The sequence below is a fragment of the Diceros bicornis genome, chromosome 7 (assembly GCF_020826845.1).
Source record: "Diceros bicornis minor isolate mBicDic1 chromosome 7, mDicBic1.mat.cur, whole genome shotgun sequence".
NCBI classification, from domain to species: domain Eukaryota; kingdom Metazoa; phylum Chordata; class Mammalia; order Perissodactyla; family Rhinocerotidae; genus Diceros; species Diceros bicornis.
In genome coordinates this window covers 58139536-58166248 of record NC_080746.1, presented here as the reverse complement: position 1 = coordinate 58166248, position 26713 = coordinate 58139536, and the positions used below count along the sequence as shown (strand labels likewise).

General features: G+C 57.4%; 1 protein-coding gene across 2 annotated transcripts in view; it reads right to left on the bottom strand.

Moving 5' to 3' along the window:
- PDE2A (phosphodiesterase 2A) overlaps positions 1–26713 on the bottom strand; it is a 91841-nt gene that overhangs the window by 14125 nt on the left and 51003 nt on the right. For both annotated transcript variants that reach the window (XM_058545675.1, XM_058545674.1), the window contains 5 exons: positions 17709–17798; positions 14004–14092; positions 6772–6881; positions 5894–5949; positions 397–456 (listed from right to left, as the gene is read on the bottom strand). In XM_058545675.1, coding sequence (XP_058401658.1) covers positions 397–456; positions 5894–5949; positions 6772–6881; positions 14004–14092; positions 17709–17798 — 405 coding nt within the window. The remainder of the gene's footprint in view (positions 1–396; positions 457–5893; positions 5950–6771; positions 6882–14003; positions 14093–17708; positions 17799–26713) is intronic.

Here is a 26713-nt window from a genome sequence, read left to right as displayed (position 1 = left end):
CCTAGCCCCCAGACTCTTCCAAGATAGGACAGCGTCAGATTTCTCTGTGTCTCTGGCACCCACAGGGAGTCTGAGTCCTTGTTAAAGTCACAAAATCATAAAATCTCAGGAAAGAGCCTCAATATCATTATGTAGACAGTCCTTCCTAAGTATTGACAAGGTATTTGAGCCCCCTTATCTCACCAGTACGCTCAGTAGGTCAGTGCTATTCTTATCCTCATTTTCAGACGTGAAACTGAGGCTCAGAGAGGTTAAGTGACTTGCTCAAGGTCACACTGCCCAATGGTGGTGGACTGGAACCCAGGTCTGGCTGCTCCCTGGCCAGATCACCTTCCCACCAGTTCTGATGAGAGTCTTCAGCAGCCCCCATCCTACCCCAGCCCCACCCCCACTCACATGCTTCTCCACAGCTTGCAGGCTCCACTCCTCACTGTCACTCAGCTGGCCACAGTGCACCTGGAGGGATGGGGGAGGGGGACCAGCTGTGACCTCCCCTAGCCTCTTGCGTCTGTCTGTCAGAGTGCTCTCCCCATGCCCAGCACACAGTTGTGCCCACCAACACATAGGCACTCCAGTCTGTGGGCCCATCCTTCCAACCAAGCAGATGGCTCCAGGAAAATCCTCCCCTCCAGAAAGCCTTCTAGGGCTAATCTGAAGAAGTGGAACTTTTCTGATTTCTGCCTTTTCCGTCACTGTCCCATCAACAACACAATCCAGGTATAGAGTGAGGGAAGGGGGTGACCTTGGACCCCTCCCCATCTCCCAGCCCATGGAGCCCTTAGAGAATAGTGGTGTTAGCCTCAGCCTCCCAGCTCCATCCTTTCGGAGCTGGGGTTTGAGCTGCCCCTAAGTCTGGAGTAAGGAGAGAGATCCGACATTTATGATGCACCTGCTGTGCCCAGAGAACTTGGCAGGATGGACGAATGAATGAATGAATGGAGTGATCAAGTGCTCTGCCTTACGTGTGATTCCTGCCACCCCATAAGGCAAGCTTCCACCTTGCAGATGAATCAAGGCCCAGAAAGGTTAAGTGACTTGCCCAAGGTCACACAGCAGAAAGTGGCAGAGTTGGGACAGCACCACCCACTCCCTCCCCTCCTCTGCCCATACCTTCCCCTTCCCAGATCCACTCTTACCACCACCACCACCCCCATCATCCTGTCCCTCTCCAGCTTCCCTGTGTCAGTCATCAGCAGTCCCCTCAGCCCATATTTCATACTCCATGAAGTCCCTTCCCCCAACCTTGCTTGAGTGCTTGGTGAGGAAAATGAGGGGGGGAGTGGCGGTCTGGGGGCCCACTGCCGGCCCTGCCAGCAAGGCTCCCCACCTATATCACCAGCTTCTGGTGCCCACTCGGAGCTGCTCACCACCTGTGGGGCTCCCACAGTGCCTGCCCTGAGGCACCCTCCTTCATCCTCCCTCTCCACTCAGCAGCCCCTGCCCGCCTCTGCTCTAGGTCCCCTGCCAGGAGCAGAGGGAGAGGAGGAGACCAGCAGGTTCTCGGGAAGCTCACGGTCTGGCTGGGGTGGGATGGAGTGGGGGATGCGATTGGGTGGTACAGAACCTCATACCTGAGAAAGGAGGAGAGGGCACACTGGGTGGGTGGGAACCTAAAGGCTGTGGGAGCTCAGAGGAACAGAGCACCTGGGAGGCTTCCAGAACTGGCTCTGAAACATGGGGAGGACAAACAGAGCCTGAAGAGAGAGGACACTGCAGGCAAGACACTACCCTGGGGGTGCTGGGTAGTAGGACGTATGGGGAGATGAGGACCCGGGCAGGGTGGGGTCTGTGGTGCCACAGGGAGAAGGGCCTGGAGTACAAGGCTAAGGAATTGGACTTGAGCTTGATTGTACCGGGGACCCCTGGCAGACTTTAGCATCTGTGGACTACGGTTTATGGGCTGTAGGGTGAATTGGAGGGAGTGAGACTGGAGAGCCAGCCCTGATGGCCTAGCGGTTAAAGTTTGGCGAGCTCCACCTCGGGGGCCCGGGTTCGGTTCCCAGGCACAGAACCATACCATTCATCTGTCGGTAGCCATGCTGTGGCGGTAGCTCACACAGAAGAACTAGAAGGATCTACAACTAGAATATACAACTATGTACTGGGGCTTTGGGGATGCCCACTAACTGGTTTAAAAAAAAAAAGACTGGCGGCAGGAAGACCTGGAAGAGGCCTGGGCCACCGAGGAGGGTGTTGAAGGTTATGCTCTGGATGAGGCCTCATCTATGCTCCCACAGGACAGGTTGTTGAAAGAAGCTGGGGGCGTGGCTCATTTGCACATGTTTTACATAAACATGTTGGCATTTTCCTGTTAGTAGATGGGGGAGGACAGCCTTCCTGTTCCTTCCACCTGGACCCATCTCTCAGGAAAAGGGAAGGCTGAGATCTCTCTAGGGCTGTGGGGGCAACTGGGCTCTGTCTCCCAGTACAGAGCTGGGAGACGGAATGAGAGCCTCAGAGGCTGGAGGAAAGGAAGGGATCGTGGAGTCCTCCTCCCTCTATTGGACCCACCCAGCATGTGCACAAATACACATATACACTCTCCTGAAGACCCTCAGCACCCCCCCACACACATACACACACTCATACTCACGCTCACTCTCCCACGGAGATACTCAGGTGTGCATGTACGTGCACACACACACACATACACAGAGGCACAGATTCACAGACATCCCCACACCCACAATCACAGTGTCTACCCCACCCACATGTGCACATTCCTACCTGTACACAGGATACTTGAGTTCACATACCCAAGAGCCATCACACACTTTTGCACCCCCCATGTGCAAACACAATCACCAGCACTCGCACGTGGCTTTTTGCTCACCAACAAGAACAGACACTTACACCTACTCTTGCTAATCCGGGGGTGTGTCTGGGGCACAGTGGGAGCCCTCGTTAGTGGGCACTGGGGCTATAGAGAGGGTTGGAAGCCCAGCACAGCCCCCGCACCCTCAGCCTCACCCAGTTCAACATGGCTAATGGCATGAACACCCCGTCCCCGTGGAAGGAGCTGGCGTGGGTGGCACAGCTGGGGGAAGAGTGGGCACAAATCATGCATCAAATGCCAGAGACCAAGGGCCACCCACTCCTCAAAGGGACTTATTATCCCGGAACTGAAGAGCAAAGCCAGGACTCCTTTCACACAAAGACTCTGCAATCAAGGCGCTCGAGCTGCGAGCCGCAGGGCCCAGAACGCAGCCAGGCAGCCCTGCACCTGGACGGCACACTCCTCAGAAAGCCCTCCTCTGACGGGATCTCCATCAGGCCCCGGTATTCCTTGCAGGGCTCCCTGGTTTCCTTGCTAGCACTTGCCATCATTTGCAATTCTATCCTTCATTTGCTCACTTGTTTAATGTCTGTCTGCCCTCCAGGCTGTCTGGTCTGTCTCGGTCATTGCTGTGTTTGCAGCACCTAGCACATGGGGCCTGGTAGTGCTCAAGAAATATGTCTTCAATTGATGGACGGGTGGGAGGATGGATGGACGGATGGACGAATGGATGAATGGATGGATGAAGGGATGGATGAGTACCAAGAGCAGAGACTCAAAGAACGGAATGGGCTTGTTGAGGAAGAAGCTGTTGAGTCAGCTGTCCCAAAAGATCTGCCCAGTGGCACCCCCTTGACCCACTGCACCCTCTGCCCTCAGGACCTGGTAGCGGCCGAGAGGTCCAGCACTGCCTGTGCTGCCTCTCAGAGGATGTGAGATCCTGTGGCCCGGGGGCCCTGGGGTGCAGCAGCAGGCCAGGATCTGTGAGATGTGTATGCACTGGGGAGAGGGGTGTCCTGGAGAAGTACGTTTCTACTTGAGGAGGAAGGCACAGGCTTGGAGGAGAGGCAGACCGTGAATAATCCAAATACCTTCCCAGAGCTCTTCACTACCCGGGGTGTTTGAGGAGGTGAGGGGACGGAATTTCTCCCGGCAGCCAAAGCGCCAGGTAGCATCGTGCTCAACAGCATGTACCACCCACACCTCAGCCTCGCCAGGATCACACACCTCCCCCAAACTCCTCCACCATTCTCCCCACCCTGCCTTTGTTTGTGCTGTTCCCTCTGTCTAGAATATCCTTTCCCTTCTTCTCTGCCTGTTGACCTCCTACCCACACGCCAAAGCCCCACTCAAATGCTGTCTCCCCTGTGAGGCACCCCTTGCTGCTCCAGCCTCTGCCACGGGAGCGCCTGCTGGTAACATTTAGTCCATTTGGCCAGTGATGGTCTGAGGGTGTCCCCGCCTTCCCCCAGACTGAGAGCTTCTGGAAGGTGGAAGTGGGTCTGACTCTTCTCTCTGCCCCAGCACCCAGCCCGGAGGAGAGCGCAGAGCAAGGTTTTGCTAGGGTGTCAAATTTAAGTAACATGACCCCATCCCCTCGCCAATACACAGCACACACATCCACACAGGCTTTCTCCCCCCTGGAGAAGGCCAAAGCCTGGACTCCTAGCTCAACCTGAGCCCAGGTGAACAGCGGTCATGGTAACCATCCTCCTGCCCACAAGAGGAACAACATTCCAAAGTCTTCCCCTCGCAGGCGTTGCTTCTCTTCTGACCCAGCTCTCACAGCCCCAACAGAGACACCCCCGGACTCTCCTTCCTCAACAGAAGTGGGCCATCGGGCCGCTGCCTCCCATCCGCACCTCTGCACACTGCCCCCAACCCTGGTCCTCCTGGAAGACCAGCTCCGGCACAGACTGGGAGCAAAGGAGGGAGGGAAGCGGCGCTGAGAACTTGGTGCCAACAGCAGATCCGCTCCCTGCGGGAACAGAAGCTGGGGGTGGGGGAGCAGCTTGCAGGAGAAACCAAGGGGGCCGCCTCTCCCTCCGTCAGGCAGATGGGGGCCGAGGAGACCAAGCCAAGGATCCCTTCCTTCCTCTCCTCTCCCCGCTGCCGCCCCCCACTCCCAGCGCCTCCCCCACCGGCAGCTCTGGAAAGGTCAGGCGCCTCGGAAACCTTTAATTCTGTCCTAATGAGCTCGGGAGGGGTCCCCGGGGCACACCGAGACCCGCTCATTTATCTCTCCGCACCCCCAAGTCAGCCCCTTATTGAGGTGGTGGCTGCCTCGGTTGAAACAGACCCCCAATAATGGCGATTTGGGGCTCTAACCCTTCGGTTCCTAGGACAGGACAAAGATTTGAACGCCCAGCTCCATGTGGAGAAGAGCCTGGAAGAGCGGCAGAAGCGGGCCCCGCAGGGCTCAGCCAACCCCAGCCAATGGAGCTGACACCAGGGAGCTCCGCGAGGGGGCAGCAGAGGGCAGGGGAGCCCCGGCCTGGCTTTCCCGCCCGACTCCCCGCTTCTCCTCCATCACCCTCTCCAGGAAGCCTGCCCTGTTGCCCGGCATCTGCCCGAGCCTCAGCCATGCGTCTGGCTGGGGCTGGATGCCTACCCAGGCAGCTGCTCCCCGTGGGTCTCCTCTCCCCAGATGCCCTAGCTCCGGCCATCCCGATCTCTGACTGGCTTTCCCACACAGTCTCTATTTGTCAGTGTTGTGTTCACCCATCCATCCTCAGTGTCTCTCAGGCCCTTCCCTCCTCACTGTGTTCACGCCCTCTCAGGACACTGCCCCCATCCCATCTGGGAGGATGCCAAAGAGGAAGCAAGGTCAAGGCTGTGCCAGGGGCTCCACGTGTGCTGAGAGTGCAGACAGGGCATGCACATCCCTCCGAAAGTTGCTGACTGTGCCAGTGACTGAGTCCTGCCCGTTCAAGGTGGGGCAGAGGGCTGGGGTGTGGGACTCCTCCCAGACCCTCATTTCCCACAGCTCCAGCCCAGCTTGCTGCACACACACACACACACACACACACACACACGCACACACACCCCAGACAGGCTCCGTCCACCGCTCCCTCCCCTGCTCTCCTCTCCCCTCATCCCACCCGCAACAGCTCTTACCAAGATGACGGCTGCCACAGCCCCGGCCTCCTTGTCCACCAGCGGTATGACCAGCACTGAGGGGGAGAGGGCAATGAGGTGGTCCTGCGGGGCCAGTGAGGCTCAGAGATACTGAGCCAGGACCCAGGGAGGGAGACGAGACACAGACAGAGAGAGGCCGGGACAGAGACACAGAGACCCAGAGATCCGGAGAGACAGACAGATGGGTCCTACCACAGCAACGACCCCTGCAGAGAGGGAAACCCCCTCACTTGACAGCTTTCTGGTGATCCTCCCAGCAACTCTGAGAGGGAGGGAGGCAGGTAAGGCCGAGCACTCCTATTTTACAGATTGGGAAACTGAGGTCCAGAAAGGGGAAGTGACTTGCCCAAGATCACACAGCAAGTCAGGTCTCCTGACTCCCAGTCTTGTGCACTTTCCACATCGAGACAGAGGACAGAGACCTAGAGAGACTGAGACACGAGGCAGAGAGACATGGGGGACAGGGGGCATGGAGAGGAAGAGAAAGAAAAACAGAGACAGTGACAGAGGGAGCATGGCAACAACTACAGCCCGTCTAGCAACCGGCACAAGCACGTCACCACTGTGGCCAGTGGCCACTGAGCCCTAGCATGTTCCAGGCCCTCAACATGCGTTAGCCCATCTGCTCCTCCTTGAAACACCCCCTCAACGTAGGTTCTGTTGTCCCCATTTTACAGACCAGGAAATCAAGGCTCAGAGGGGTTAGTTGCACAATAGAGAGAGAATTAGATAGAGGAATTGCTAGAGAGACAGAGCTACAGAAAGGTGACAGAGATGAAGACGGGGTAGAAGACAGAGATGATCTGGGGAGCAGGGGCCACAGTCCTCCCCTGTCCCTGCCCAGCTCCCAGCCTTACCTTGGGTGTCAGGGGCCAGTGGAGCCGCCAGCCTGGCCAAGGGTTTCCCCGGCAGGTCCGAGGGGCCCAGTCCATTGCAGCCCAGCCGCTTCCGGGAGATCACAGCCTCTCTGAAAAGAGAACATGATCCCACCTCTCAGCCCCTGGATCAGAGGAGCAGGCCCCGGCCTGGGAACACACAGCAGGCTGGACCTGCACATCTGTGAGGATCTGGACAAGCTGACCTGCTGCAGGGTGGACACAAGGAGGGCAAAAAGAGAAGAGTCGGGGACTCTGACCCCCCGTGTAGCAGGGCAGGCAGCCACAATCTGGCCTCTGCCGCCTCCTGCTGGTCGACATGGGAAGGGCACCTCTGGGCCCAGCACAAATCCCACAAAGGAAGTAAAGCACATGCTCCGAGCCAGGCTGCCTGGTTAAATCCTGCCACAGCTACCACTTGATCTTGGCCAAGTGACCTAACCTCTCTGAGCCTCCCAGGGAGTTCTAGGGTGGAGAAGAGTAGAAGCCTAACCATCACCATCCTCAGAAAACCATTCTAGAGCAATTTTCGGTACTAAGCACAGGATGGCCTCCAGAGATCATCATCACGACTGCAGTTTATCGGACATCCCCGAGGTGCCATGCACCATCCAAGCAACTTACACAGATGAACTCAGAATTCCCAACAATCCTATGAATTAAATATGATCATCATCTCCATTTTCAGGTAGAGAAACTAAGGCACCAAGAGGTTAAGTAACCTGTCTGAGATCCCACGGCTAATTAGTGGTAGAGCCAGGATCCGAACCCAGGCAGTAGGCACCAGAGCCCACACTCCTAACCAGTGTGCCTAAACCTTCCTAAGGACCTGAGGGGGTGTGCGCCTCCAACAGGAGATTGGCACAAGTGTTGAGGAGGAAAAGGGCGTAGGTGTGCGGGAGGGGAGGGGAGAGGGGAACCGAAGCAAGAAGGCTGGTGTAGAAGAAGGAGTTTCTCTCTGCCCTCACCGCACATGCCACCCTCTCCCCAGCCTCTGGCTCTCCCTGCTTAATTAAGCGCCTGATTTTGCACCAAATGTCACTCCCTGATGATTAATTGGCTTGGGTTCCTCATCCCTCATGCTGTCTCCACTTGTGATTGTAGGAACTGCCTGGCCTGGAGAGAAGAGAAGCTTGCGGGGCTGGGACTCGGTGTGCAGGTGGGGTCACTAAGGGAGCCCAGCAAAGGTCAGATGAGGAAGAGAGAGGAGCTGGTCTGAAAGTCTCCAGATCAGGAGGTCACAGCGGCTAGAGAAATGGAGGACCAAAGAGGCTGAGCATCTCGGTCAAGGTCACGCAGCATTCTGAACCAGACCCATTCTCTCCTGGCCTCTTGGTTCAGAATCTGCAGGAACCAGTGGCGTCTCCCCGCTTCCAGCCCCCACACCCTGGACCTATCGGCTCCTGGAGCGCTGGGCTCCAGTTCTGAGCTGTCTCCAATCCCCCCGGGAAGGAATAGGGATCTAGGGTGGCAGGAGGGCAACAGCAGCCACGTTTCCTGATGACTAAATCGATGAAGGCTGGGCTTCATGGAGGCAGAAGGCTGGCCTTGGTGACCCTCAGCCAAACCCCCTCTTGTGGACTCCACCCAGCCACTTGGCCCTGATAACCTGGTTATTGGGCAGCCACAAGGTGGCGCTGGTCCCGTCCTGCTGGTCAGTGAGCGCTGCAACTTCATCCCACTGACCCCTGACTCCCCCCTCCCACCCCCAAACTCACGGCTGCCTTGTCCTCTCCCTCTCCGCCCCCCGGGACCCTGATGAAGGGATCTGCCCTCAGCCCTTCTTGTCTTCTGCACAAAACTCCCTCCTCTGTGCTTGTGGCCTCATGACTCTCCAGTGCCCACTCTCAACAGCTCCAGACCCCAGATACCCAAAGGACTCCTGGAGGCCCGCCCAGGATGTCCCTGAGGTTGCCAAAGGCACCCCATCCCAATCTGAACTTATCCTCCACCACTACCCCAGAGTGGCACAACCATCCACCGAGTCCCTTGTGGCTTGTCCACCAATTGTCCTAGCTGCCTTTCTCTTCCTCACCTCCCCCATCCAATGGGTGGGTCATCTCCCCTGCCTCTCTCACAACTGTCCCCTGCTCTCCACTCCAAGCCACTGCCCAGCTCAAACAGAGACACCTCTCCCCTGAACCTGCAGCAGCCTCTCCCCCAGCCTCCTGCCTCCCGTCAGGTCCCTTAAATCTATCCCCCATACGAGAGCCGGAGCAAGTTTTCTCCACTAAAATACTTGTGGAAACACTCTTCTTAAAGGCTTTCATTCCACAGAGTATGTATTCGGGGTTCTTCTGGGTCAGGTTCAGTACTGAGGACTGACATACAGACCACACTCCAGTGTAGGGATGAGCGCTCTGACAAAGGGAGGAGGAGTGGGCGCCAGCCTACCCGGGTGCAGGATGGAAGTGGGGTCAGAGAAGGCTTCCTGGGGGAGGAGATGCCTGAGTTGAGTCCTAAGGGACATGCAGAGGTTGTCAGGGCAGACAGAAAAGGATGTGCAGGCAGAGGGAACTGCATGTGCAAAGTCTCAGAGGAGAGAAAGAATGTGTGTCTGTGGGGTGCGCCAACCGCCAGGAGGTTGGTGTGGCTGGACAGCAGGGAGCACAGTGGAGAGGGACCAGGGCCCTGAGGAGCTGGGCTTGATCCTGAGCGCAGTGGGCGCCCCGGGAGGGACCTGAGCAGGGGAAGGTAGAGGTCAGGTTTGATTTCAGGCTGATCATGCTGGCTGCCGGGTAAGACTCTTACAAGAGAGGGAGAATCTGAGCCCACACACAGGTCTCAGTGAGGGCCACAGAGTCTCAGTGGCCCCTGAACAGCAGAGGAGACGCTGGGCTGGGGCAAGTCAGCCTTGACTGGGCCCAGATCTCTCACCAAGCACGGGGGCCTCCAAGGGTCCTCAACCCTCAGGAGTCCCCACGCCTTGGCACCTTGCTCTGCAATCTGTTCCCCCTGGGGCCCGGCCACATCCCACAGACCCAGGCAGGGGCGCGCCACAGCCCTAGGCCGTGCTCACCTCAGCCCACCCCCAGGTGAGCCCTTTTCCTCTGCTGCACCCTTCCCAGAACTGCTGTCCCCCTGGAGGGATGGGGGTGGGGGCTTCCTGTACTGCCCACACCCGTCATGGCTCTCCCTTCAACTCAGAGCCCCGCCCTGCCTCCTCTCCCCTCCTGACTTCCCCGCCTCCCTGACCCCCTGCCAGCCTAATGGTGGGGGGGGGAGGGGACGCCACACCCCCGGGGCCAGCTGTCCAGGTTGAAGGCTAATGATTCAGCCTGGGCGCCTGGGTGGTCATGCTCTGCCCCAGCGACAATAAAGACAGATGGGCACAGAGTGGGGCGAGGAACGGGCGTGGATTTTATGATGGTTCCGTCCCTTTAACAACTATTTGTTTAGTGGAAAGAGTGGAGGGAAAGGCTCCCTGTTGGTGGAGTCAGTGGCCTGGAAAGAGCTGAGTGTCCAGGTCCCGTTCCACCCCTCCTCTAAGCCCCTTCTTTGGCGAGGCCCCATCCCCTTTACTGAGCACCCCCTCACTGAGCGCCCCCGGCCCCTCCCAGAGCCCCAGCCTCCTCTGATCTGTCATTTCTCTCGGAGACAAATTATGACTCAGGCCAGGACCTGGACCCTCCTCTCCCTCTCCTCTTCTTCTCCCAGAATGTGAGACTCCAGAGACGGGAACAGACTATTCCCTGTGTCCCTCAAGACGAATCAAAGGGACAGACTGACTCTGCAGTGAGAGGGGACCAGGTCAGCTCTGAGGAAGAAGTTTCTCGAGGTTGGGCCCTGGGACCTTCAAAGGGTAGCAGAGGGAGACAGCCAGCTGGGGTGGGTGTGGGTGGTGTCTCCGTTGCAGCTGAAAAGCCCCCAATTTTGCTGCACTCAGCAGCGAGTAATCAGAGGCTTTAAGATGGCAGGAGACACAATAAGAAGAGGAAGGCAGCAGGGCTGGAGACTGAAATAGGCTGGGAGATCGAGGGGACACAAATAAAAGGGAGGCGAAGCCTTCCAGGAAGCCCCCTCGCTCAGGCAGCCCTCCAGGATTCTCTCCCCTCCAGCCCGAGGCCCCTTACACCCTTAGAATTCAGAGCTGGATCAGCCCTCAGACATCACAGTGCCTGATCTTATCATCTCACAGAAGCATAGACTGAGGCCCAGAGAGAGTGCGTGGGACTGTGATTGCAGCCACATTGTCCTGGATCCCAGGCCTCCTGACCCCCAGCTCAGGGTTCTCCTTGTGGACAGACCTATCCCTGAGGGAGGCCACCACAGCCCAGACACCTTTTCTGAAAACTGGATCCTCCTTAGTGCCAGGGAACCATGGCCCTCCTAGAGGGCCTCTGGCTGGGCCGCGGGGGATAAGGGAACTGTGCATCGGTCCAGATGGAGATGGCAGGGAAGGACTTTGCAGGGGAGGAGAGAGCACGAGCTAGCACGGGAGGCAGGAACCCAAACACATTGGGGGCTGCACCTGGGCATCTGGGAGCCCGCGAAGTGGTAGGGGGCAGTGGTTGGGGGCTGCTGGGGAGCTAGTGGGCCTTCTCTCCCTTGGCCCACGTCCACCCCGCATCCACCACCCCACCCTGAGCCCATCCTCTGCCCCTTCTCCTGGGCCCTTATCTGTCTTTATGATCTGCCTCCACTTCACACCTGTTGCTGTTTGCCAGCCCTGCCGGCCCTTCAGGGTTTCCTGGAGGAGCACCCCCCTCCGCGGGCACTGCCAGAGCCTCAGGCTCCACGTCAGCCTGGGGCGAGTGCCTCGGCCTCCTGATGGGGCCAGAGCCGTGGAGGTCACCAGTGGAAGGACCTTGTATCCAACCTACCTGTTTTATAGAAAAAGAGACTGAGGCCAGAAGGGAAGTAACTTTCTCAAGGTCACCCAGTGAGTAGCTGTGTTGGGGGTGGAGGGCAACCAGCAATCACTGAGCTCCTACTGTGTGCTGGGCACAGGCTAAGCACCGGCTAAGCACAGGCATCTGTTATCTCATTAGGCCAAAGACAGGTCCGACTGTTATCTCCATTCTAGAGATAAGAAAACAGGTTTGAAAGGGGACACAGCGAGGCTGGGATGGGGCTGGGCTAGAATCCACGCCTGTCTGACTCCTATTCCAGTGCTCTCCCCCCTTCCACATGCCGAGCTCTCAGCCCTGGCGGTGGAGGTGGGGAGGTCTCACCTCCAGACACATGGTGGGGAGAGGTGGGCAGAGCGCAGATTTCAGAAGAGAGGACTGCCTGAACCTTCACCCCCAATCCTCACCAGCCTGAATGAACTTTGATCTCCAGGTCTCCCAGGACGCCCCCACTGCCTCACCTCTCTTGTCCCCTCAGCCGCCTCGCCTCCTAGGCCTCCTGGATTTCTGAGCTCTGTCTCCCAGCAGGCACTTGCCTCCCCATCTCCACTGAACTCTGGGATAATTGCATGGGAACATTCACTTTTATTTGCTTTTTTTTTTGTACCTTTTCCAAAGGCTCTACTGAGTCTGAAGTGGTTGGTGGCGGGGATACTGATGCAGAGGCTCTGAGCCCCCTCAAAGATCCTGGACCGCAGACCTCCCACCTCACAGCAGAAAGCCTGAGGGAGCATTTGCAGGCTTGGAGGGGCAGAGCCAACACTGCAGGATGCTCCCCTCCTGCCTTCTGAGCCCGTGATCCTGCATCCCCCTACCAGGAAGGGCTTCCCAGGCCGTTCTGAGGAAACTTCCTGGATGGGGCAAGCCCATAATAAGCAAAGTTCTTGAGAATTAGGGGTGGGAGTGCTGTCTCAGAGGAGAAAAGGGGACATTATAGCATTTTTTTTCCATAAGATTCCAAAAACCTTCCAGCCCTATCCTGCCATCTCACAGATGGGACAGTAGAGGCCAGAGAGGGGTGTGGCTGGGGCTTGGTTCACACAGACCTTGGGGAGGAGTTGTCAGGAGGTGCTGAAGGGGAGAGTGTCACCCACCACCCACCCCTGGGGGAGTCAAATGGGAGACCAGGAGGTGGGAAGGCTCAGGGTACTGAAGAGGCACCAGCCCCTTCCATGGAGAAGGGCCAGGGGAGACACCAGCATCCAGGAATCCAGGGTTCCAAGTGCCGGGAGGGACCTCAGGACCAATCAGCATCCCCAGCATCAGGACCTCCAGCCTCAGCTACCACCTGGAAAAGCCACCTCCCTGGACCACATGGCCTGTTGGAAGAGCCCTCCCCCAGGGAGCAGAGCACTGCCTTCTGGTCACGCCCCACTGGCACCCACTCAGCCCTCAGCTCCCAACCTGGAGCTCCCTGGGCCCGTGATGGCCCTGCGGTGCTTAGAAGGCAGTGACCACGTCCTCCGTGGCGTGCCCTCCTCTGGGCCAGCACTCCTGCCCGTCAACACTTTCTCATCTAAGTTCCACTTGCCCTCACTGTCCCCTGAACGGCCAGGAGCCAGGAGACTGTGTCCCAGGCCTGGCTCTGCCTCACACCAGTTATGTGGCGTTGGACACGTCTCACACTGTCTGACCATCTGAAAAGTAAGGAGGCTGAATTCAGTAGGCTCAGAGGTATCAGTGGACCATGGGGCACTGAGCCGGTGTTCCTAAAGCCAGCGATTCCAACATTCTAGCCTAATGGAACTAAAACCAGACATTTAGCATTCATTGTGGATACAGTTTTAAGTGCTTTACATGTGTTAAACTCATTTAATCCTCCCAACAATCCTGTGAGATAAGCACTATGATTATTGCCATGTTACAAATTGCCCCAGATTATACAGCCAGGAAATGGGGAGCAGGGATTTGAACCCAGGCAGTCGGGCTCCAGAACCACAGCAGGACGCTGCCTGGGATCAGCCTGTTCTTGGCTGCCGGGTTGACACCGCGCTCCCGCGGGACCCGCGTTCTGCGACCCGTGAGAACCTCCCAGGCAGTTCTGCTGAGGTGCTAACGGTAGCCCCGACATTCTGAGACATTCTGAGACGCGGCTCTGAGGAGGCCGCAGCAATTCGGAAGAGCTCTCTAGGAGAACACCTACCCACTGGCACTTTCCTGTGCCATCCACTCCCCCTACCCAACACGAGAGAAGACACAGCTTCTCCCCTCTGTGCTGGAGTCAGGGACACAGCCAAGGAACCCCACCCAGCACGGAGGCTGAGGTCCAGGTCAGATGGGGAGGGTCAGACCAAGCCTTGGAAGCGGCCCCAGGCCTGAGGTCCTTGGCCGTGCGCGAACGCAGTGCGGGGGAGAATGGCTCACCGGACTTTCCCCTCCTGGGGCAGCTCGTGGGGGGGTTCCTCACACACCAGCCGGGACTCCGCATCCAGCAGGTAGGTGTAGACAGTCTCCTAGGACAGGAGGCACTCATGAGACCCTGCGGAGACGTCCTCCCTGCCCCCAGTCCCAGCCCGTACACAGGGCCCTGGGGAGTGCGCACAGGCCCCGTTGGTCTGTGCTCCCCGGGTGACTCTCAGAGCAGCCAGGGCGGAAAAACTCCCTATGAACTCAGCACCCCACCCTCCCCTCTTGGAGGGGCTCTGGGCAGGCAGTGATCCATGATCCATCTCCCCAAATCCAAGGAACTGGGGAGACGGCTGAAGGGCTGAAGGTGGAGACATCCTCCCACCGCCACCCTGGGATATTTCCCAGCGGTGACTCCAGCCTCAACAAACAATAACTGACTGTCCACTCAGGGCTGGACTGTGGGAGGGGCTTAGAATGTCCCGGAAGCTTCCCTCCTACCTCAGAGACACAAACAACTCTATGAGAAACCACACGCCATGACCCAAGCCGGGAGGGCTTCCTGGAGGAAGCGACCTTAAAGCTGTAAGTGGAGTGGGAATTAGACACATTCAGGGAGTGAATGAGGCACAGAAGAATGGCTTCTGGGCCCAGGAGCAGGTCTGTAGTTGTAAAGAGCATGGAGCATTTATGGAACTGACAGTGGGGGCGGGGGGCACAGGAGGTAGGCTTGCGGTCAGCAGGGGCTGAGCTGGAAGGGCCTATAAAGCGAGCTGGCGGAGGCTGCCAGGGGCTGCTGCCAGGCGAGCGGGGAGCCATGAGAGACAGGAGCAGATTTGTATTTGGGATGATGCCTCCCTAGAGTGAGACCAAAGCTCTGCCCGAAGCTTGTCAAGTCTTCGGCTTATCAATCCGCCCGCCCTAGGGGCCCAGAGCAGCCTGGGCCTCAGCTCCAGGCCAGATAGTGGCAGAAGCAGTGGCCCTCACTGACCCCCAGGACAAAATCCACATTCCCTCCAAGCAGGCCTGGCTCCCCTCAGGGATCCACAACCAATCCTGTTCAGCGCCCCCTTGCAGAGCGTCTCCACTGTCCACACTGTGTGACGAGGGAGACCAGGATGCCAGTGCTACCCAGCAGAGCCTGTGCCCCAGCGAGGGGGCCCCCACACGCCCAGCTAAGTATCTTGAGGGGCACTGTGTTCTCAGTGGGAGGAAGGAGGGCTCTCTTCTCTGCTGAGGTATCAGGGAGGGCTTCTGGAGGAGGTGACATTGGAGCTAGGTGTGTGGAGACCTTCTCAGCAGAAGCAGTTGCCTTTCGTGACTGTGAGTCCACAATCCTGCCAGCCACTCTTGCCTTTGGCTGTCCCCAGCCAGCCCCCACCCTCTTCTAGCCCCCAGGAGATGTCCCAGTCCTGCTTCCAGAGAACCAGAGTCAGGCTCAGTGGCGGTGAGGGCTGGGAATGAGAGGGCCTGAGGGGAGAGAGAAGGGCAGACACAGGCGAGGCCTGGCACCCCCTTGTCCTCCTGGTGAGGGTCTAGGCGGGAGTTCAGGCGTGAAGAAATCAGTGGGGAGAAGGCCGCCCGCTCCTCATCTGTATCCAGCCCCCTTCTTGTCATTCCACCCTTGCAGCAGCTGGGAGGTGCCTGAGGGATTTGGCCCAAAGAGGTTAAGGGACCACTCAGCACCCAGGGCCACACAGAGAGTCCTGCCCTGGCAGGGAGAGAGGCGGACAATCCGGTGGGGGAGAGGGAGGAGGACAGGTCCTCACTGCACGTCCGGAAGTCCGTCTGCCTCCCGCCCCCTCACTCTCAGCCCTCCGGGTTAAAATTAGCTGAATTTATTGGTGAGAAGGAGGGAACCATTTCAGACACATCAGCACCATCTGCATTCGGGGCTGCCTGCCACAATGGCTGCTGATGAGGGAGCAGGTGCCAGCAGCTCTCCTCTCTGCGGGGTAGGGAGACCCCTCCCCGATTTCTCCCCTCACCAGGGGCAGAGCAGACCCCTGCAGCTCCCCGCCTCCCTGGGAGCAGAGCCGACCTCTCCATCCCCCTCAACTCCCTGGAAGCAGAGTAGACCCTTCCATCTTCCCCCACTCCCTGGAAGCAAAGCAGACCTCCCATCTCCCCCCACTTCTTTGGGGGGTCTGAGCTCCTCCCTGCAATCAAGCTAGGGCTCCCCCAAATCTGGGCTTCCCTAGCTCACAAGTCTCTTGGATGGACCAAGGTAGACATTTCCACTGTCCCAGGAACCTAGTCGCCTGAACCACAGCTGTCTTCCTGCCCCCAGCTTTGGGGATACACTTAATCCAGCACAGGGCATCTATGCTGGCACCACCACCGGGCACCCTGCCTGTGAAGACTTGGCCAGTCACCTCCTCCCCCTCACAGGGCAGCCTCGGTGGCCACAGAGGGGCCCAGGGCAGCCTTGAGGATGCTGACCTGACAACCTCCCCATCCCTTCCTTTCCAGATTTGTTTCCACCCCAGGCCAGATGTTGCCTCAGTCCCATCCTTCTCCAGGAGGATTTATTTTGGGGTGCCAACACACCACCCACTTCCTACCAATTTCACGCTCAATAAAGCTCACTCATTAGCCCTCCTCCTGGGCTCTGAAATTCTAGGAGGTTTTGAGAAGGCAGAGCTGAGGAGAGGGATCGGGGGTGCTTAGGTGCCAAGCCTCATTTGTCCCCGTCATGCTGTCACCTTGGGGGAAGCACCCTCCCTCTCTGGGCCTCCAGCAGTTCATCTATCAAGCAGATTCAGATACAATGGGCTCTGGTGGGGTGGGGGGGTCACATTCTGAATTAGCCTATGTCCTGGAGCAGAGGCTGCCTTTGGCTGGTGTCTGGAGTAGGGGAGAGGACATTCCAGGCTATGGGGACTCAGTTTAGGCATCTCCTCCTCCAGGAAATCTTCTGTTCCCCTTAGGCTGGCTCAGACCCCCTCCCCAGACCAACAGTCCCCTGCTTCCCTCTATCTGTCACAACAGACACTGCTGCTTTGGGTCTTCAGGGCTGGTTTATCCATCTTACTGCCTAAGGGATGAACAGCGGCCATTGGAGCCAGGCTGGGGAGTGGCCTGGGGCAGCTGAAGAGGGGCACCCATACCAAGGCATTCTGGGCCCAGGCAACCATGGTGACCTGCTGTCCGTGGGCCCAGGCCACCACCCGCCACCTGCCCCCAATTTGCAACCTTTTGCATGGTTTTGGGTTAGAGAGAAGCTTCAAGGCTTCTGGAGATCATCTTGTCCAGCCTCCTGTCTCCAGGCAGGACACTTTAACTCGGCACAGATCCATTCATCAAGGCTGAGCTCCATTCCAGCACCTCCCAGACCTGGCATCAAGGAAGCTCTTCTGCACGTCTACCCTCAACCCCTCCTGCTATACATATTCCAAAGCCCACCTGACTCCACTATGCCCAGGCTGTTATCCTAGGTGAATCCCTTCCATCATCTGAGATGCCATCTTTCCAATTAATCTCTAAGGCCCCTTCTGTCTCAGGCATTCCAGGATTCCTATGTAAGTTCATTCTTTGGGGCTTAGCTTCAGCCCTCCTCCTCCAGGAAGCCCTCTCAGAACATTACCCAAACTCTTCACTTCCCCATGAGCGTCCTCTGGGCAGGGACCCTGCCTTTTCTTTCCTTCTCAGTCCTGTGCGACGTACAGCAAAGAGCTGGGCAAAGGTTTGGGGGGCGGGGGAAATGTGGGGCACAGCACCTACCACTCTGGGGAGCACGGCAGAGAGGGCCTCCTTGACAGCCCGTTGCAAGCCCACGATGTCGATGACAGAGCCCAGGCTCAGCAAAGCATCCTGGAAGAGAGGAAAGGGCCATGAGGCCTTGCCAGGCAGGCCGGGGCAGCCCCATCTGCCCAGGTGCCTGTGAGCACAAGCTCCCAGGTTAAACCAGAGCCCAAGGCTCTCAAACACTCAAACCCCGGGATCTTAGGATCTCAGAATCCAACAGGTCTTAAGGCCCGAGAATGTCCAAGTCTCCTCATCTTGCAGATGGGGAAACTGGGGCTCAGAGGAGAGCCAGGGACTTAGCAAAGAACTCACAGTGAGGCAAGAGGTCAAGTCTAGACTAGAGCCCAGGCCTCTTGTCCTTTAGCCCAGGAAAGCCAGCTAAGTAGGGAAGGCACAAGCTTCCACATTACAACAAAGCAAAACAAGCAAACAAAACAGCCCCAGTTGGAATCCTAGCCGCACTATTTATTAGCAGTGTGTGCCCTGGTCAAGTCACCGAGCCTCAGTCTTCTATCTGTAGACGGGGACAACTGTGGCTATCTCCTCCTACAAGCTGACGTGAAGGTAAAACAAGACTGAGCCCTACAGTGCCTCGGAGTACCCACACAGAGTAGGTGCTTGGCAAAATGTTTGCTGAACCTGAGACCCACTCACTTTCCCCGGAGGGAGGTGGTCTCAGCCAGGCTCGTTGTTCAGCCCAGTGAGGGGCTGGGTTGGGAGTAGCAAGTCCAAGGAGTGCATGAGCCCACAAGGTGGGAGAAACAGCCCCTGGCCAGATGGGAGGAGAAGGAGAGGTCAGCCTTGACTGCCTCCCAGCCTTCCCGTCCCAGGCACAGGCCTCGTCCTTGGAGAGCCGGAACAGAGACAAGAAAGGTCCCTGCTTCTCCCTCTGTTAACTTGGCCAGAGCCACAGGGATCAAAGATAAAGGTAATGGAACAGGGGATCCAGGGCCAAGTCAGGATCGTGACTCATATCGTCCACCCTGCCATGCCCTCCAGCTAGCCCTTGGAAGTTCTTTCTGATGTCTTCCGTGTGAATGGCTGGATCTGTGTTCAGAAAGCAAAGTGATTAACTGGTGGAGGAAGGAGACATGGCTTGGCCCCCATTCATGTGAAAATGATATGAAGTTGAGGGTCTCAGTAGACCACAAGGTCAGCATGAGCCCACAGTGTAAGTGTGGCTGGTAATAAATTAAAATGCTGAAACTACCGGCCATATTAATAAGGATCTGTTAACCTGAGTAGGGAAGATGACAGTTCCCCCACTTCTATAGGGTGATTAGACTATCTCCAGTGCATTGTGTCCCAGGTGAGGACAAGATGAGATTCATTCAGAGGAGGTGACCCATGTAAGGAGGGAATTAGAAACCAAGTCTTGCATGTGACTAAGACTGGAGAACTTGGGGGTGCCTAGCCTAAAACAGAGCAGACCCAGGGGTCTCAGTCTTCGACTCTAATCTCTCCGACTCTCCTGGGCAGGGGGACTGGACTCTGGGTTTCACAGGAGGCTGGCCTTGGCCCAATGGGATGAGGGACCTTCTTCCAGGCAAAGCCATGCAACATATGCAAAGGCCACCAGGAGAGAGGGAGGAAGTGAGCTCCCCCTCCCTGAGGGTGTGCAAGAATGGGCTAAATGCCCATTTGTCAGAGAGACTACAGAGGGGAGTCTTGCATTGGACTCCAGGCTTCAGCTCCAGATTTCACCCTTGTGTCTCCTTGGCTTCAGTTTTCTCCCCTGCCCCACTCCCACCCAGTCCTGTGTTCCCAGGATGGGGGCAGCAGTGGGCTTTCGTCCCGAATGCTCACTTGGCATTGCTTTCCCCAACCCCCAGTCTCCCTCGATCCCCCCCACTGCTCAAGGATGCAAACGCATTTTGGTCTTGGGATATGTCTTTGCCCCTGGACATCAGAAGCTGCTGATGCCAAACAATACAATCCCCAAATTGGACCAGCTGTCCTTTAACCCTTAGACGGTCCTCATCACAGTCCCGCCTCCCAGCGCCACACACCCGCCACCCAGCTACAGACCATCAGGCCCTTGCAGAAACACCCTGGCAGCCTTGAGACCCCTCCGGTACAGACACACCTGTTTCCTTATGGATTCACAGGGCCAGGGCTCAGAACCCCTGCACCAAGGCTACTGTGGCCTTTGGAGGTCAATTCTGCAGACTAAAGAGCGGGGGAAGAGCTGATGCCCCCAAAATCCCAAAATAAAGTCTGCCAACCCAGGCTCCTCAGACTGGGGTTCCCAAGACAGGACCCCAGCAGGCAGTGCTGGTTTCGGTCTGTTCCTGCCTGGAGCAGGGGGTGGACAAGCTGAGCCCTGAGGGGCCCTGCCCTCGGTGGAGGTCGAGATGTGTGTTGTGCAAGCTGGAGAAGAGGGCCGAGCTGAGGGAGTGAGCTCTGATGTAGAGGGAGAAAATTTTCAAAGCCACAGGCTTGGGACAGCTAAGTCTCCCCATTTGACAGATGAGGAAACTGAGGCTCAAAGAGAAGCAATGTCCCGTCTGTGGTCAGCCTGCCAGTCAGGGCAAAGCCAGGTCCAGCACACAAGTCCCTGGATCTCTGGCCCCTGTCTGGCTCCTGCTCTGCACCTGACCCCCAGCTCCCTCCCCAGGGGCTCAGAGAGAAGAGTCTGTCCTTTGTTCTGATTGGTAGGCTCCTCCACCTGCCCTTTACTTGGATTGGGGGCTGCCCTGACCTGTCCTTTACCGGAATTGGTGGCTGCCTGTCTGGCCTTTGTTCTGATTGGTCAGTTTTCTGTGACTCTTCCGGCTAAGGGCAGGATAATGGTGGTGAGGGTGGACCATATAGGAACTTGGGGAGAGTTGAGGCAGCAGCAGGGAGGGGGCTTCACATCCTTAGCCAGAGTGGGCTGGATGCAGACATGGCCCACGAAGCCCGGGGCTCTCACCTGGTATCCTTCTGTCCATCCACCTCCTGGCCCTGCCCTGCCCACTCCAGGAGTGGGGGGTGTTGGGTGCAGGAATTGCAGCTGGGAAGGGCCACTTCATACCTGGCCCTCGAAGGGGGCTTCAAGGCTTGGTCAAGTGCCACTTCCTCCCCAGATCTCAAAGCAACCTCACCTTCATTGCAGCAACTCAGGGAGTAAAGAGCTCAAATTCCATGAGGTGGGGGCTCAGAAAGCAGCCGAGAGAATCAGTGGGGAGCAGCTGAGAATGGGAAGTGGGGAAATTTCTGAGTTGGAGGCATAGGTGGGAAACTGACGGGGCTCAAGTCAAAGGCTAGAGCCCCAGAAATTTTAAAAAGAAGAGAAAAGGAAAAGTACAAACAGAGCCATACCTGCTCTCATGCATGTCTACACGTGTGACACATATACATATTGCCACGTGCACTCCACTGCCCAACATATATGCACACACCCTCACACAAACATGCACACACGGCTAAAAATGCAACCATAAATACAAGGCGCACACAAATATGCACATAAGCATGCACACACACACACACACACACACACACACACACACACACACACACACACACACCAGGCTCAGGGTGGGGTGAAGGAGGTCACATTTCCTGCCCTCGCAGCTTTTTGGAACCAACATCAGTATAAATATCAGCATAGCAACCTGGCAATTTCTCAGTCCCCAGGGAAGAATTTGTGTGTAGAAAAGAGCAGCGATTTCCAGTCCTATCCCAGATTGACTACAGAAGCTCTGTGTGGCCTTAGCAGGCCCCTTTCCTTTTCTGAGCCTCGGTTTCCTCATTAGTAAAAATGGGTCCTTCTAGCTCTGCAACATATAGGTCTATGGTTTTGTGTTTTAATTCAGTGAGGATGGGTGGATGGATATGTGAATGGATGGAAGGATGGATGGAAGGATGGACTGATGGATGATGGATGGACGGACGGACGGACGGATGGATGGACGGATGGATGGATGGGTGGACAGATGGATGGATGGATGGATGGATGGATGGATGGATGGATGAGTGGATGAAGCTTTCCTAGTTTGCCCAGCTCTCTACCTGCAGCTCTATGGTTGGAGGCAGGGCCACTCAGCACCATAGACAGTGCCACTCCCCATGCACTAGTCTTTCACCCCAGGTACCAAGAAAGGGGAGCGTGTTCTGAGTCAGGGCTCCTCTTGAGCCAGCACTGGGCCTGAATCAGCATTTCTGCACTCATTTGGGCAGGGTAGAGGGTCTGAACTAAATTACTTCTAACTCCTTAATGCCTAGGATTATATGAAGCCAGAGACCTTAGCCTTATTCCTCTGGTGCCACCAGCACAGGAACTGACGTCCTTCTTGAGGGTCAGTGTCACTGTCACAAGCTGCTCTCCTGTCTTATCTCCATGAGTTTCTATGTCTTTTCCTGCCTCCATAAACCCTCTTATTGCTCTCCCCACTGCCCAGAACCTGGAGCCCACACCTCCCTCTCTGAAAGGAAGCCTCACCATGTCCCTCTTGGTGGCCTAGAAGAAAGTATAACATCAAAGCCAATAGCCTAGTACCTCCCAAGACTCAAATTGTGTTACTGGGACTGGCCACACACACTGATTCATCCAGCTCTGCTTGGGCTAGGTCCCTGTGTGGCCTGGGGTCAGGACTCTCTCTCTCTGGGCTTTGGTGTTCCCTTCTCTGAAGAGTTGGGGGGCGGGCCTTCAAGATCCCCTTGGACCTTGGAGCCCCACCCTCTCGCTATTTCTCTTTCCTTGCCCCTGGGCTGTGTCTATCTCTGGCTCCATTTCTCTGATCTCTCCTAGTGGGTCTCTCCCTCTCTCCATGCCTCCCTCCGTCGACGTACATCTCTGTGGCAGGCTGCTCTCCTGTCTCGCCTCCAAGAGTCTCCACGTCTCTTCCCACCTCCAAATCTTCTCTCCTCTCAGATGGCTTCTCATGCCATCTCTCTCCTGCACACTCCTGCCCCCACCCACTCCTGTCTTTCCTGCCCCCGCCTCCTCCAAACCTCCAAGGAGTCACCTTGAAAACTTGAGGAGAAAGTGCCTGGACCAAGGTGGGCACCCACAGAATGGGGGAGCCTAGGAAGGCGGCCATGGTGGGGGAAACTGGGGGAGGCCAGGGCAAATGCATCTTTTGCTTCCTGCCTCCGGTTCTGGTGGGCAAATACACAGTCTCTTATCTTCCCAGAGAACAAGGCCTTCAAGAGCAGAGGCGCAAATCCATCTCTGTGCCCAGTATGGGCCTGGCACTAGCAAGCTCAGCCACTCCATCGGGCTGACTGGCAGAACTCCTCCAAAGGAGGCCTCTTGGGGGGCTCAGGCCAGAGAAACCCCCTTTAGCCAGGCCTTGGACCGCAGCCTGAGCCCCCTAAGCTTGCCCTGTGACTCGCACAGTCCTCGCCGTCTGCCTAGCCCTGCAGGTCGGGAGACGGCAAGGAAGCAGGAAGGCGGCTCCCCCACCCTCCCCTCACGCTCGCCCACGCCTGCCACCTGCCCAAGGAGCCGTCTCTAACGACACTGGTGCCTTAAATACTCAGCGAAGAGCTGCCCGGAAGTGCTAAAATCTTGCCGCCCAGTCTTACCCTCAACAAGGCTGAGCTGGACCAGGGCCAGGAGAATGGCGGAAAGAGGCTTGGTGACCCTGGGAGACCTGATCTGAAGGAACCAGCAGGAGAGAGAGCCAGGCCACAGGTGGACAAGCTCGAATGTCAGTGCCCTGCTTGAGTGGCGCATCGGGCACAGCTACTGTGTGCTAGAGGTGCCCATCCATGGTTCTCAGACTTGAATGTGCACCAGAATCCCCTGGAAGGCCTGTTAACATACGGTCTCCAGGCCCCACCCCCAAGAGTTTCTGATACAGCCGGTCTGGAATGAGGCCAAGAATTTGCATTTCCAACACATTCCTAGATGATGCTGATGCTGCTGACCCAGGGACCACACTTTGAGAACCAGGGACACACGCTGTCTCTAATCCTCCTACAAACCCTGAGAGGTGCCCGTGTGACCATCCCATTTTATAGATGAGGAGACTAAGGATCAGAGGGGAGGGGCCTCGCTCAGGTGAGAACTGAAGCAGGTTTGTGTCACTTCCACCACATGAAGGGACTCCTCAGGGAAGGTCCCAGAGGAGGGGAGAGATGGAGGTGCTGGGAAAGATTGAAGCAGGACAGTGGGTGACGTGGATCAGGGTAGATGGAAGGAGCCACTTGGAGCTCAGGAGTCCAGCCCCACAGGAAGAGCCCACCCGCCCCTCCTCCTCCCCTGTCTTTCTCTTCTCTCCTCTCTCCTTTATTCCACCCGCCACCCTTCACCTTCCCCCTCCTCCTGCCCTTCGCAGACTCTGGCTTCAGTTGTTACTCCAACAGGGCCGCGTCTCCAGCCTCAGAGCCACACTGGAGACACGTGCACTGTAGAATACACCTGAGCCCAGTCCCGGAGCCCCCCTCCCCCTGTGGCTGTCCCCCACCTCCCTGATGAGCTCGGCCCCCAGACTGGTGGCTCGTCCCTCCATATTCACAACCAGCTCCTCCCGGGCCCCTCACCCTTTCGAAGCCAGTCTCAGCTTCTCCTCTAGCTCCCGCCTCCTCCAAAATGCCCTCCAGATTGTCCCACGCCCCCTGGATCCCTCAAGGGCCGGGTTTGGGGTATGGAAGAAGGATGGGACGGGGGAAGGAGCTGGGGAGGGAAGGCAGGAGTTGTGTGAACAGTCAGCTCTCCGAGGGCCTGACTCACTGGGATCCCTCAGTCCCTCGCACAGGGTCTGGGGTCAGGAAAGGCAGGGATAAGGGACAGCCAGAGTGAGCAGAGGGAGGGAGGCAAGAGCGAGTGTCGGGAGGGGGAAGATGGCCCTGGGAGGCAGACATCAGATCAAGGGGGGCCAGGACAGGATCAGGGCTTCTTCGGCCCCCTCCCCACCTTTGGCTGCCTCATCCACATGGCAGAGCCAATAGTGACCTCCATTCCCATTATACACATTCTCCTCGACGCTGCAGCCTTCCTCCCAAGCACATCCCCAACATCCCCCTCATCACTGCTGTCCCGACCATCTTGGTCACCTGATGCCTCTACTGTCTCCAACTCCTGGCCAGGGGCCCGTGTGGGCAGAATTAGGCACAGTGGGCAGTCACAAGGAGGCAGACATAATCTCACTGTGCGTCAGTCATACCACAAAAGAGAAGCCTGGCAGGAGGAGGGGGTGAGCTCCCCCAGGGTGTGCAAGCAAGGACAGGGCCCTGCCAGGGAGTCTGGCCCTGGGGAAAGGGCTTGGTGGGCTTGGCTGGGAATCCAGCTCTGGGTTCCATGACCCTAAATGTCTTCAAACCCTCCTCAGCCTCAGCCCCTGACATGGCCTTCATGATGGGCCGGAGCAGGACAGAGCAGTCTAAGAACCTCTGAGGGGCAGACGGGGCCCAAGCAGGAAAGGAGGATGGAGCTGAGGGACCGGCTGGGCCAGTGTCAGAAAAGAGTGTATGTCTCTCAGAAAATGGTGGCCAAAGGAACACTGGACACATGAATGAATGAATAAATGAATGAATGACCTCCTGTCTCTGGGCCTCCCTCCAGAAACATTTTGCTGCTGCTCCCTGTCAGGCAAATCTGAGCCTCTCTTTGGGGGCTCTTACAGCCTGCACACCCCCATCATGGCATGGCCTGTGTCCATGCATCCCTGCATCCATGCATTTCCCCTCTGGCTCCCCCATCAGACTGGGAACTCTTAGAGGGCAGAGGCTGTGTCCTGTTCTTCCCAGAGGCCTCAGCATCCCCCAGCCCATCACAAGTGTCAGGACGTGTTTGCTGAGCCATCAAATGGTCGGTTGGACCCCTGAGTTCCAGGGGCTGATGGGCTGTGTGGATTTATGCCATCACCGAGCAGAGGGGTGGACCCCACGACCCCCGGAGGCCTCCAGTCAGGGAAGAAAAAAGTTGAGACTTCTCAGCATTTCCCAAGTCTGACACAGTGACTGTCTTAGAGAAGGAGCCTGAGGAATGAGGGTGCCTTGTATGAGAGCTTTTGGCAAACTTTTCAAGGGATCTCCATGGGTCAGGAGGCCCTTTGTGCTCCAGGACTGCCTCCCAGTGCAGACGGGGCTGTGGACAACGTGTCACAAAGGAGGGCTCTTCCCCGAGAGGAGCACTATCACTGTCACCTTCTTTCATGAGTGAGGTCACCTCCTCCAGGCAGCCTTCCTGGGTGGGTCACTTGTCCTCTTCCCAGGTCTCCTGAGAATTCCCACAGGACCAGAGCTAGAGGGCCCTAGGCCTCACGGAGCCCAACCCCCAGACTGATGGGGGTAGACAAAGGCCCGGGGAGGCAGGAAAGCCCCTGCCCAGGGCCTCGCCTGGAATCAGGAGGCCATGCCCCAGCCCAGAGCCCTTCAGGACACAGGAAGCTCCCTCCCTCGTGAGCGCTGTTTGTCTTTGGGGCCTTTCCAGTTCCCTGCCTTGGCGAGAGGATGGGCTGAGGCCCTCTCAGATGTGGGGTGAGGCTGGGTATCTCCTTCAGGCCAGGGGCAGGGCCTCACGTCTCGCCCTCTGTGCCAAACCCAGTGCCTGGAGTGGGAGGTAAATGCTAGACGGCGCTGGCCTGGCACAGGGGGAGGGTGGGCCTGCAGAGGGCAGGGAGGGAGGGCTGCTCTGGGGAGAGCCTGGTGGGCATGGAGGGAGGAAGGGCCTGGCAGAGCTGGTCTCCCAGACAAAGCAGGGAGCAGGACACAGAGCGGCTGCCACTGCCATCGACACCTGCCTTGGGGCTCTCCCTGACTCTGTCCTGAGCTCTCTGTTTCCATCTCTCAGCCTCCCAGGGCTCTCCGTGTCTGTCCCTCTTGCTGTCTGTCTGTTCTTCTCTGGCATGTGTCTCTCCCACAGCCTCATAGCCGGGCCCCAGGACTGTATTCGGCTCTATCTTCAGGGCCTGGCCCATCCCAGCTGTTGCCCAAATCCCAGGGAGGGGGAGTAGGAGAAAGAGACAGAGACAAAGACCGAGGCAGAGGGACAGACAAGAGCCGGGAGGGGCCCTGGGGACAGGGGCTGGGGATGCAGGGCTGGCCAG